The sequence below is a fragment of the Bos indicus x Bos taurus genome, chromosome 15, assembly GCF_003369695.1.
Source record: "Bos indicus x Bos taurus breed Angus x Brahman F1 hybrid chromosome 15, Bos_hybrid_MaternalHap_v2.0, whole genome shotgun sequence".
NCBI lineage: Eukaryota > Metazoa > Chordata > Mammalia > Artiodactyla > Bovidae > Bos > Bos indicus x Bos taurus.
The window spans coordinates 34,333,002-34,346,104 of record NC_040090.1 but is presented as its reverse complement, the minus strand read 5'-3'; the positions used below and the strand labels follow the sequence as shown (position 1 = coordinate 34,346,104).

Genomic DNA, 13,103 nt, shown 5'->3' with positions numbered 1-13,103 from the left:
TAAACCATACCATACAACATGCCACAACACACCAGCAATTAGTTTTACAGTGCTTCTGAACAATTCTTATCCATCTGTACTCTCCTCACTAATTAGCTCTAGGATTTGTTCTCCAGAATAGCAAAGTTGAATAATGTCCCTTGCTTAACAGAGAGGCCACTAAGGACTCAGGAGGGCCAGGACAAACCAGCATAAATCTGCCTCTAGCTCAGATGGTCGTCTTTTTCTGGACATCAACAGATCTTCCTCACACCTCAAGAGGACAGTGGCTTTGCTGGTCCCAGTCCCCCTATGACCAAATTCTCAACCATCTACAGGTACTATGCTAGGAAAAGAGAGACAAATGGGGAGGGAAAAGAGTACAAAATCCTGAGATGCACAAAGTCATATAGGATAAAGAGATTCTCAAATCTTTTCATCTAAATACCATAGTCACTAACCCTTGTACAGTTAAGATTGAGATCTGTAATCTTTAGATTGCCCAATGACATTCATTAGAAAATAATAAGTAGTATCTTCCTAATTTTTAAATCTAAATTTATGCTTCCTTTACTCAGATTAATATTTATATAGTTGTTGCTGGCAGTACTTAAAGCTCAAATAATATCCTAATGCCACCACCACATGGATAATTTTTATTTATACTATTCCTGATAGATGAGCATTTAAATTCTACCTGAAAACTCCTGCTGATAGTGAGCTTCTAATTTCACAGGGCTGTCTTTTCTTTTGAGTTTGTGGTAGGTTTCTTTCTCCTACTGAACTAAAACGCACCTTTAAAAATATTTTAGCCTTCTTTATTTGGCCAGGTATCTATGTCTGGTGACACCAAATATATATTTTTCCCCATAGCAGGTAATGAATCAAAAAATCATGGGGGACTATACTCAGTATTTTATAATAATCTATAAGGAACTCACTTATAAGGAACAGGAATATGTAAAAATGGAAATATATATATATATAAAACTGAATCACTTTGCTGTACACCTGAAACTAAACAATATAAATCAACTATACTTCAATTTTATTTATTTTTTTAGATTAAATGAACTGATACTTTTATCTTTATTTTTTTTGTCTGTAAAGTTGTTTATTTTTATTTTTTTTAATTTTATTTTATTTTTAAACTTTACATAATTGTATTAGTTTTGCCAAATATCAAAATGAATCCGCCACAGGTATACATGTGTTCCCCATCCTGAACCCTCCTCCCTCCTCCCTCCCCATACCATCCCTCTGGGTCGTCCCAGTGCACTAGCCCCAAGCATCCAGTATCATGCATCGAACCTGGACTGGCAACTCGTTTCTTACATGATATTCTACATGTTTCAATGTCATTCTCCCAAATCTTCCCACCCTCTCCCTCTCCCACAGAGTCCATAAGACTGTTCTATACATCAGTGTCTCTTTTGCTGTCTCGTACACCGGGTTATTGTTACCATCTTTCTAAATTCCATATATATGCGTTAGTATACTGTATTTATGTTTTTCCTTCTGGCTTACTTCACTCTGTATAATAGCTATACTTCAATTTTAAAAAAGACAAACTCTTTAATATCATTTTGCTTAGAAAATGTATGTTTCAATTTTTTTCTCTGTGTATTTTTAAAACCACCAATGCACTTTCAAAAGATGTTTTTCAATAACACTGAGTAGAGACATAGAATGCACAGTTCTTATTTTGAACACATTGAACCTGACAGATTTATGAAAAGTTGTTAGAGGAGGCTACTTTGGGGCAGTTCTATGAAATGTTTAATGCTGACCTCAGTGGCCATGAGCAAAATGAAAACTTTCAAATTACCTTCTCTTGGATGCTGATAAATTGACATGGTGCTTAAAGTACACTGTCTTTTCTATTATCACTGCCAGGTTTCTGGGTTCTGGTTTTCTAGTGTACTCAAGCCCTCAGATGAGGTCTCCTATTGTATTAGAGATGGATTGCTGAGATCAGGAAGAAATGACTTTCTGGTAAGGATCCATAAAGTACTGATTAAAGGTTATTTATGGAAACACACGATGGTAGAAAAGTACAGAGGTTGAATGTAAGTTTATGGCCCTTCCAACCTTTTCTAAAACGCTTTTTTAGAAAGATGGCTTGGAAATGGGATTTTACAGGCTGCCAAATTATTTGTACTTTGTTAGAATGTAGTGATAATAGCTATGGTAAAATAATACACATCTAAGGGGGAAAAAGATTAAGGATAAAATTACATATTTTATCAGGGCCATCATGTAGTCCTTCTTATGGTATCCGTTCAAGACTAGTTATTATCCTTATAATAGTTATTATCCTCATAAACACAAAGCAAAAAGGACTTTATTTTTGGCACATCTCACTTAATCTTTGTACTTTATTAAAAAAGAAGAAAATTGCATTTGTAGAGCACAGAAACATTAAAAGAATTAGGCCAGAAACATTGTACATTTTATACAATGTTGGGATTTAATGATGTACTTAATTCTCACAGAAGTTTTGCAAGGTAAAGCTCATCTCATTTTTGAGATGAGGAAAGAGGCTCACAGCCTTGGACACTTTATGGTCAAGTCACATAGAATTAGTGGCAGGGTTGAAATTGTATCACAGCCACGTTATCTAAAGACCGTATTATTTTTACTATACCAAGTTACCTGCTAGGAGACCTGCCTGCCATTTGGCTGTGGCTTGCCTTTTACCAAAGGTGGTTGATACATGAATACTTAGATCTTCATAACTCAATTTATGATGTATAAAAGCTGTGTACTTTTTGCCACTGTGTTTTGGGATCCTAAGTATTTAGAGTAAAGTAACTGGCAAAAAGACAAATAATCGAAGTTTGTGAAAACAAAAAAAGGACACAGTGTTAATATTACTGTACTTTTTTATTGTGGTATAGTTGTTCTACCATGTTGTGTTGGCTTCTACTGTGCCTCAGTGTGTATCAGCTATATGTGTACATGGGCTTCCCTGATAGCTCAGTTAGTAAAGAATTGACCTGCAGTGCAGGAGACCTCAGTTCAATTCCTGGGTCGGAAAGATCTGCTGCAGAAGGAATAGACTACCCACTCCAGTATGCTGGCTTGGAGAATTTTATGGACTGTATATATACATATATCCCTTCCTCTAGAGCCTCCGTCCCACTCCCCCTTGCCATGTACTTTTATTTTTTAAAGCAACTTTGTGTTATGTTTTCTCATCTCTGTATTTTAAGCATCTGTTGAAGCTTCTATTTTTTCTGATTGCCTTTTATAAATATTATATAATTGGAATATTTCTAATAAAATGTGAAGTCCAGACCTTAATAGTGAAATTTAGTATTTTATGGTCTTTAACCTATACCTGTCATCAAATAATTTGTAAATATGTATTTCTATTTGTTATGTATATTAACATATTTAACAAATATAATCTTATTTATATAGAAATATGTTACCATTAACTTCTAAATTATGGTTGCTATACAAAAACACATGAATATATATATATAAAATTTTAATATGAAATTATTATCTATTGAGGTATTTTTGACTCTACCTTTGTCCTTCAAAATATCAGTTATTCCTCCAGAAAACCATATTTTTCACATGTAAGATCAGCAAATTTCCTAGGTTATTGGTCAAAATAAAGAAAAAAAAACACTCCAGAGAAGAATTCTGAAGCACGAAGCCCAGTCTCAAGAAATGAGGACCTTCGGATGATGATATTCAACTTCGTGAGTGAAAACCATGCTTTCTAGCTCATCCACATCCCCATGTCATGCCTGTAATGAATATATTGGGTCTCCTTTCAGGTCCTGTTCTCTGAGGGGAAAAAAAAAAAAAAAACTCTCCTACAAGTTTATATACATTGAATATTAAACAGGATCAAGTCAACAGGAGAATTTACACAGCAGAGTTGGTATGTTTTTATTGAGAATTTTTCCCTGAGACTGCTTCTCTCTCCTGCAGAGAAAGTAACTGAGAATTATCTCCCTCCTTAACTCCATTAGCTGCAACATTTATTTGTTCACTAGTTGGTAAATTTTGCTAATCGCCATAAACTACTATAGTACCCAGCATTTTAGCTTCAAATGATGCAGTGATTTCAAAATGTCCCTCCTTTCTTTCTCTCTAGGAATCAGATCTTGAGGAGGTCTGGAGAGGGATGTCCTCTTGCAACAACTCCATCCCTCAGCCCTTGATATTTGTCCTGGCTGGAATTCCTGGCCTGGAATTTTCCCATGGCTGGTTCTCTGTGCCTTTTTTCTTGGTGCTTGTTGTTGCTGTCATTGGCAATGCCACCATTTTATGTATCATCAGGGTGGAGAAGAGTCTTCACGAGCCCATGTTTCTCCTCTTGGCCATGCTGTCAGTTGTTGACCTGTCTCTTGTCAGTGTCACTGTGCCCCGCATGCTGGGCATCTTCTGGATGAATGCCAAGGAAATCAGCTTTAATGCCTGCCTCACACAGATGTTTTTCATCCCATCATTTTATGTCATGGAGTCTGGGGTCCTTCTGGCTATGGCTTTTGACAGATTTGTGGCTATCTGGCACCCTCTGAGATATACAACTGTCCTTAGTAACAGCCTGCTTGCGAAGATGGCACTGGCTGTCCTGGCAAGGGCAGTGGCAGTGCTGACCCCAGCACCCATCCTGGTGAAAAGACTGGAAAGCTTCCAAACTCACATCATTGCATACTCATACTGTGCCTACATGGCTGTGGTGCAAATAGCCTGTGGAGACCTCTCTGACCACATTGTCTATGGCCTTATGGTTATTGTAGCATCTGTGGGATTTGATCTGTTTTTTATCATTCTGTCATATGGGCTGATCCTTCATGCTGTCTTTCGGATACCCTCTTGGGAGGCACGGGGCAAAGCTTTCAGCACATGTGGCTCTCATCTTTGTGTCATTGTTCTCTTTTATTCCCCTGTTATCTTTTCTGTCTTGGCCCAGGTTTTAGGCTATCGTATGGCTCCCCACCTACAGATTATCATTGACAATCTCTACTTCTTGGTGCCTCCCATGATCAACCCTTTGATTTATGGGGCTCGGACCAAGCAAATGCGGGAGTGGGTGCTACGAATCTTCCATTGTGAAGGAGATTGATGTTGGTACCTATAGAGCTGGAAATCATGTTACGTTGTAGGTAGAGATAATTCCTGTCAGAATTGGGCTTAGTAAGGCAAAGTATAAACCAAGGCAAGAGAAGGACTTGGTCAGTGTGGGAATGTAGAGGGGCATGTCCTTTCCATCAAGATGTAGTTGTTATGAAACCTTCATGACAAGCAATCCTTCCTAAATGCTTATGTGTAATAAAACAGGAGAACATTTTGTAATTAATTTTATTGTTTATCTACTTCCATCACATAACATAAATTGGAATTTTTTTTTCAAATGAGGTAAACTGAATTTAGGCATGTATCTTAAAACCTATGGATAAAAACAATTATCCAAAGTTTTTGTTGATATAATGATTTTTCTTCCACATTTATGTTTCAGATATTTCACCAACAGAATTATATATTATTGAAAATAACCCTAATTGAAATAAACATGTATAAGTATCCATGACCATATCAATAAATACTGAGCCCCTTTTTTTGTCTGAAGGGTTTTAATAGAGAAGTGTAATCCTTAGAGAGTTACTCAGTGTCAGAACATAGCACCAATATACAGTAGATTGGACTTGATAGGTAAGATTTTACAAATGGAAAAAAAAAAAAAAAAAAAGACAGCCTTAGTTTTTTTTTTAGTAACCTCCATTTCCATACTGTTTTTCATAGTGTTCCACCAATTTACAATCCCACCAGCAGTGTATGAGGGTTATCTTTTCTTCATATCCTCACCAACACTTATTATCTCTTGCCTTTTTGATAATAGACATTCTGATTGGTATGAGGTAGTGTCTCTCATTATGGTTTTGACTCATATTCCCCATAGAATTAGTGATGCTGAACATCTTTTCATGTGCGTGTTGGCCATCTGCCATGTGGTCCAGCCATTCCAGGTATTTATCATAGAAATATGAAAATGCTAATTAAAAGCTGCATATGCATCACATGTTCATCACAGCATTATTTACAATAACCAAGACATGGAAGCAGCCTAAGTGTCTATCAACAGATGAATGGATAAAGATATGGTGTGTATATATATATACATATATATGCATACACATGTACACACACACCTATAATCAAACACTTTTCAGTTAAAAAAAAAGGTGAAATCCTTTTATTTGTGACAACATGGATGGATCTTGAAGGTATTATGCTCAGCAAAATAAGGCAAAGAAAAAAAGAAAAATATATTGTTTCATTCATATGAGGAATATAGATGAATAAATGAGTAAATAAAATGAAAACAAAAACAAACAGAAATATAGAGAACAGAGTAGTGGTAACCAGAAGGAAGAAGGGTGGGTGAAGGGTGAAATGGGCAAAGGTCAACTGTATGATGACGTGCAGAAAATAAGTATTAAGTGGTGAGCACACTGTAGTGTATACAGAACATGAAATATAATATTGTACATGCACATCTTATATAGTGTTATAAACCAACTTTTAAAGAACTCAAAGAAGCTATTTTTTTCTCTAGCTTCACTTTTTTCCTTCCACCTATCCAACCTCACAAGTTTTCACAAACCAGAACACCCAGATCTATGACTTAAACTCTGAGTTATAGCTGTGTTCCAGAAAACATTGCAACAATGTTGTGAACCACTCTTCTCTTCATATGCACCTTAAAAGTAAGTCTTTCCAAAATAATTCCTTATCTCCTTGTCAGCTAGATTGTTCCTCTGTAGCCTTCACTTCTTTTGTTCTTTTGACCCGAGTTAAATACACAATCTTTGAATTACTTATTTCCTACCTTTTATCCAACCAATGACCAATATTTCTTTGCATATCTCCTTTGTCTTTTTTCTGTCTTATATTTTCATTACTTTCGATCTCTGTGCTACAAAATTCTAACTAACCTGCGTATATTCAATTTCTCTCATATTCAAAATTTTCATTGACTCTGCACCCACCTGGAGTCATCTTTTTCAAACAGACGTCTCATTTTGTCCGGTTAAAATCTTCAACAGCCTGTTGCTTAAGATAATGGCTTAACTCCATAGCATAGCATTTAAGTTCTACATGACTTGGTTTCAAACTCCATGCCAGGTGCTCTACTTTCACTAAATCACTGAACAGGCATCAGTCTAGCCAGACCTGACTATTTATTTGTAAAGAAATAACACATTACTGCTGTTTTAGCTCATTCTCTAGCTACTTAGAAAGCATTTTCCTTGATCTTAGTCAAAATTCTTCCCACCTCAAGAGACTTTCTTCAGTTTGTTTTCCTTAATGCTTATCGTCAAACAATATGGCCTGTCTGTACTGCCAGTTTCTTTGGCGTTCAGTCATCTGTGATCTGTTCTATAGTTCAGTTTTAGTCTGCACTCTTTACCTTTATTTTTAATTAATTTATTTAATTGAAGGATAATTGCTTTACAATATTGTGATGGTTTTTGCCATATGTCAACAGGAATCAGCCACAGGTATATATATGTCCCTCCCATCCTGAACTCACCTCCCTCCCCACCCTATCCCTCTTACACTGACATTTCTTTAAGGGCAATGGCATGCCCAGAAATTGAACTTTTCACCTCATGCAAACCAGTTCTAAACCCTTGTCTTAGCTTTTTAAAAAACATTATTAAACACCAATTCATAAGCCAAGGGACCTATACATGCAAATCATACCCATCTTCATACCTCTAATGTTTATAATATAGACACCCTCAAATCTGTTTAGAACAAATATCACATAGATGATATTTACTCACATAAGTATATACAAATAGACATGCTATTTCCTTCATATACAGCCTTGCAATCATCTTATTTGTCTATAAACTCTTTTTTTTCTGGAATATGATAACATATATATATTTGTATTCACCTATACACCTCACCTGAGATATGCATACATTCACAGGAACTTCTGTATGCACATATATCTGATGTACACACCAATTACATCATCAGTAGATATGCAAAATCACTATTAACTGCCTATCAAAGGTTTGATGTTATGGTCCCAAACATTTTTAGCATTGTCTCCAATGATTATTTTCAGTGCTTCCCACATCAATCTCATACATGTAGTCTACTCTCAGTTTTTGAATTTTTTTTTTTCCTATAGAGATTCCAAGGTAGTCAATACACCTTCATTTTATGTATACAGGAATTAATAGGAATTGATGAGAGAGCCAGGACACACCAACACATCTGTTCCTTTCCCAGACAACACACCTTATTCTGCACAACAGCAATTTTCTCCTCTCTCAATTTAAGAAATTAGGTTCTTGTCTGGCCCATGCTCCACTGTGAAAAAACTCAATCCATTCCAGGTAGTATACCAGAAAAAAAAAGTGGATTGGGAACAGGTATGGAATGGTAAGTTATATAGAAGAAAGAAGCACTTTTCTCTAACTAAATACCCCTCAAACCGTTCATTTACAAAAAATAATTATAACCATTGTTGGAATCTGCCAATAATAACATTCTGTAGAATGTGATATATTTCCACTCTGTATATTATGACAGACAGTGTCTTTAGAATTAATAAAAGTAAATTAATTGCTGGCAATCGTTTCTGATACTTTTGACTCAACCCAGCTAGTGGTAATACTTAAAGCTTCTGTGTTTTTCTTATATGGAGAGTTTAGTTCAGTTCAGTTCAGTCGCTTAATCGTGTCTGACTCTTTGCGACCCCATGAATCGTAGCATGCCAGGCCTCCCTGTCCATCACCAACTCCTGGAGTTGACCCAAACTCATGTCCATGGAGTCAGTGATGCTATCCAGCCATCTCATCTTCTGTAATCCCCTTCTCCTTCTTCCCTCAATCCCTCACAGCATCAGGGTCTTTTCCAGTGAATCAACTCTTCACATGAGGTGGCCAAAGTATTGGAGTTTCAGCTTTAGCATCAGTCCTTCCAATGAATATTCAGAATTGATTTCCTTTAGGATGGACTGGTTGGATCTCCTTGCAGTCCAAGGGACTCTCAAGAGTCTTCTCCAACATCGGTTCAAAAGCATCAATTCTTCGGCATGCAGCTTTCTTCACAGTCCAACTCTCACATCCATACATGGCCACTGGATAAACCGTAGCCTTGACTAGACGAACCTTTGTTGGCAAAGTTAATGTCTCTGCTTTTGAATATGCTATCTAGGTTGGTCATAACTTTCTTTCCAAGGAATAAGCGTCTTTTAATTTCATGGCTGCAATCACCATCTGCAGTGATTTTGGAGCCCCCAAAAATAGTCTGACACTGTTTCCACTGTTTCCCCATCTATTTCCCATGAAGTGATGGGACCAGATGCCATGACCTTCGTTTTCTGAATGTTGAGCTTTAAGCCAACTTTTTAACTCTCCTCTTTCACTTTCATTAAGAGGCTTTTGAGTTCCTCTTCACTTTCTGCCATAAGGGTGGTGTCATCTGCATATCTGAGGTTATTGATATTTCTCCCCGCAATCTTTGATTCCAGCTTGTGCTTCTTCCAGCCCAGCATTTCTCATGAAGTACTCTGCATAGAAATTAAATAAGTAGGGCACAATATACAGCCTTGACATACTCCTTTTCCTATGTGGAACCAGTTGGAGATTGTTAAATAAATATCACATGTTTCTGGTCCCCCATGGGAACAATTTGTAGGTGTGTTTCTTACATTTTACAGTACTCCTAGCAGGAAAAAGCTCTGGTAATCTACAACAGTAATCTCAGTCATGATTACTTTATTAGCTTCTTCTCTTCACTGTCTTACTTGCTTCCTCTCTCACAAGATTTTTCATGTATCAATCCCCAGTTATACCACATACACTAAAATTCTAGCTTTGGTTTGCTTTGGGGAGAACTCTTGATAGGGCCATTCTAATGTCATACTTACCTGTTTATTGTTTGAGCCCATCATGAGGTAATAAAACTTTGATCTTTTATTCCTTCTCTAAGAAATAGTACAGGTCATTACCTTGATCAATATGAATAACTTCAGATATGCAGATGACACCACACTTATGGCAGAAAGTGAAGAAGAACTAAAGAACCTCTTGATGAAAGTGAAAGATGAGAGTGAAAAACTTGGCTTGAAACTCAACATTCAGAAAACTAAGATCATGGCATCTGGTCCCATCACTTCATGGCAAATAGATGGGGAAACAGTGGAAACAATGACAGACTTTATCCTTTTGGGCTCCAAAATCACTGCAGATGGTGACTTCAGCCATGAAATTAAAGACACTTGTTCCTTGGAAGAAAAGTTATGACCAACATAGACAACATATTAAAAAACAAAGAAATTACTTTGCCAACATAGGTCCATCTCGTCAAAGCTATGGTTTTTCCAGTAGTTATGTATGGATAGGAGAGTTGGGCTATAAAGAAAGCTGAGCACCAAAGAATTTATGCTTTTGAACTGTGGTGTTGGAGAAGACTCTTGAGAGTCCCTTGGACTGCAAGGAGATCCAACCAGTCCATCCTAAAGGAAATCAGTTATGAATATACATTGGAAGGATGATGCTGAAGCTGAAACTCCAATATTTTGGCCACTGATACAAAGAACTGAATCATTGGAAAAGACCCTAATGCTGGGAAAGATTGAAGACGGGAGCAGAAGGGGATGACAGAGGATGAGATGGTCAGATGGTATCACTGACTCAATGGACATGAGTTTGAGTAAACTCCAGGAGTTAGTGATGGACAGGGAGCCCTGGTGTGCTGCAGTCCATGGGGTCACAAAGAGTCAGACATGAGTGAGCAACTGAACTGAACTTCCTTGGTCATCAAGGGGAAGGAGACAAACAGCTGTGGTCGATGACAAACCTGAGCTAAGACTTATTGGTGTTCATGTGGTGGCATGTATGCTCTCAAGCTGTAGACACTGGACAGGAAGGTCTGATGTGAAAATGAGACTAAGGGAGAGGTGGCTTAAACATCAGAGTATTAGGTTTTTTTGTAATATTTTTTGAGCTGTATGGATAAAAAGAGTGGGGAAAAAAGAACCTGTTCCATGTGCATCATCAGAGAACTGGCTCAGATTAATGGACAGTATCTCAAAATTTGTCAGGGTCTCCTAATGATCTTTTGTAAAAAAATAAGTTCATAATGAGTTGCAACAATACAGACAGAAAATAAACTCCTTCTAAAGCCATGACAAGCAATGCTAGTCAATAGGAACTTTGAAAAGAGGAATTGTTCACCTACCCAATACAAAAGACTGTGTTTGGGCTATTAAATGGTGTCAAGGATCATATTACTTGGATATTAATACATAACTTCATAATGCAGAATGATTTGTATAATTTTGATCACTCCTGAGGGGCTTCCCTAGTAGCTCAGCTGGTAAAGAATCCACCTGCATTGCGGGAGACCTGGGTTTGAGCCCTGGGTTGGGAAGATCCCCTGGAGAAGGGAATGGCTACCCACTTCAGTATTCTGGCCTGAAGAACTGGTGAAGGCATATTTGATTCTGCTTTTCATGAATCAAATGCTCAAGGAAGTTAGATTCACACATATCTGCACATACTCCTACATAACTACCTGAGTTATAGTGTTTTAAAAACTAAGTTATGTTTAACACAATTTCATCATTTTAAATGAAACATTATTCAAATCTCACATTTGCCATGACTATCTATATGAGATCCTCTCTGATTCCCTAAAAAAATATAAAGTAGTTGCTTCTCACATGTGAACTGAAATCTTTTGTTCTTGTCTTAACATAACTTAAGTAAAATTAAATTAGATTTATTCTTTTTAAATAATGGATATATCTGGGTCAATCTTGCACATCCAAATGATAAACTGCCTGTTGATATTACAGGAAGATACAAGGAATCTTATGTCTTGTTTCCTTGTAAACAATAAAAGAAAGGGAAAAAAAGAGAAAAGAATGATGGAAGGAAGGCAAAAAGATAAAGGAAGAAAGGAAGGGAGAGATGAAGGGTTGATAAGAAGTTATGAGATACATATATTTTTTTCACCTAAGTTTATCTCATAGTCTGATTGTTCCTCTTTTGGGAATATGCATTCTTTAGTGGAGATCATTATGATGTAAAAATCTCATCAAAATAGACATGGTACAAGAAGTTTTCATCTTAAACCTAAAAATATATTTTTTCCTGTGTAATATTATTTTTGGATTACTACCGGGAGTCATGCTTCATAATACAAATCTGAGCAACTCGTTTGCGGATCTCCATGGTCTTCACACCATAGACAATGGGGTTTAGGGCAGGGGGAACAAGCAGATAGATGGTAGATAAGAATATATGAGTATAGGGTGATACATGTCCAAAACGGTGGCTGAAGAAGGAAAAAAAAGCAAGGATATAAAACTCTAGGAAGATGACAATATGGGAAGTGCAGGTATTGAATGCTTTGAGTCGTGCCTCTTTCTGAGGAAGATGAGAAACAGCTCGAAAAATAAGAATGTAGGAAATGAAGACAAAAATCAGGTCAAAACCCAGAATTGCAAAGGCCACAAAAAGCCCATATAATTTGTTAATGTGGGCATCTTCCGCAGCCAACTTGACCACAGCCATGTGCTCACAGTAGGAATGGGCAATAACCACCGATTGGAAAATTTGCAGTCGTTTTAGTAGAATGGGTAAAATCCCAACAAGCACTGTTGTCCGAATCGCCACCATCAGTACCATCTGGACTAGAAAGAGAGGTGTGAGGATGGATGCATGCCTCAAAGGATCACAGATGGCAATATAGCGGTCAAAGGCCATGGCTAACAGTATGCCAGATTCTATGCCCTGCAAAGCGTGGATGAAGAAGAGTTGGGTGAGGCAAGCATCAAAAGCCACGGAATAGGAGCCAAACCAGAAGATAGCTAACATTTTGGGAGCAATGGCTACACAGAGTCCTAGGTCAGTGGCTGCCAACACTGCCAAGAGGATGTGCATGGGTTGGTGAAGACTGCGTTCTGTTGCAATAATGATTATTAAAACAATGTTCCCCAGCAGGGCCACCAGGCACACACTAAAGAAGGGAAATCCAATCCAAAACTGTACATGCTCTAGTCCAGGGATCCCAATCAGGATCACTGTCTTTGGGTTCAGATATGACATGTTAGTAGATCCCAT

General features: G+C 37.3%; 2 protein-coding genes across 2 annotated transcripts; one reads left to right on the top strand and one right to left on the bottom strand.

The window, feature by feature from the left end:
* Nucleotides 1–4,126: 4,126 nt before the first annotated feature.
* Nucleotides 4,127–5,071, top strand: LOC113905964 (olfactory receptor 52K1-like). Its single transcript, XM_027564002.1, has one exon. It carries the CDS (start codon nt 4,127–4,129, stop codon nt 5,069–5,071), a length of 945 nt encoding a protein of 314 aa, XP_027419803.1.
* Nucleotides 5,072–12,155: 7,084 nt separating this feature from the next.
* LOC113905136 (olfactory receptor 52A1-like) lies at nt 12,156–13,103 on the bottom strand. Its single transcript, XM_027562125.1, has one exon. It carries the CDS (start codon nt 13,101–13,103, stop codon nt 12,156–12,158), a length of 948 nt encoding a protein of 315 aa, XP_027417926.1.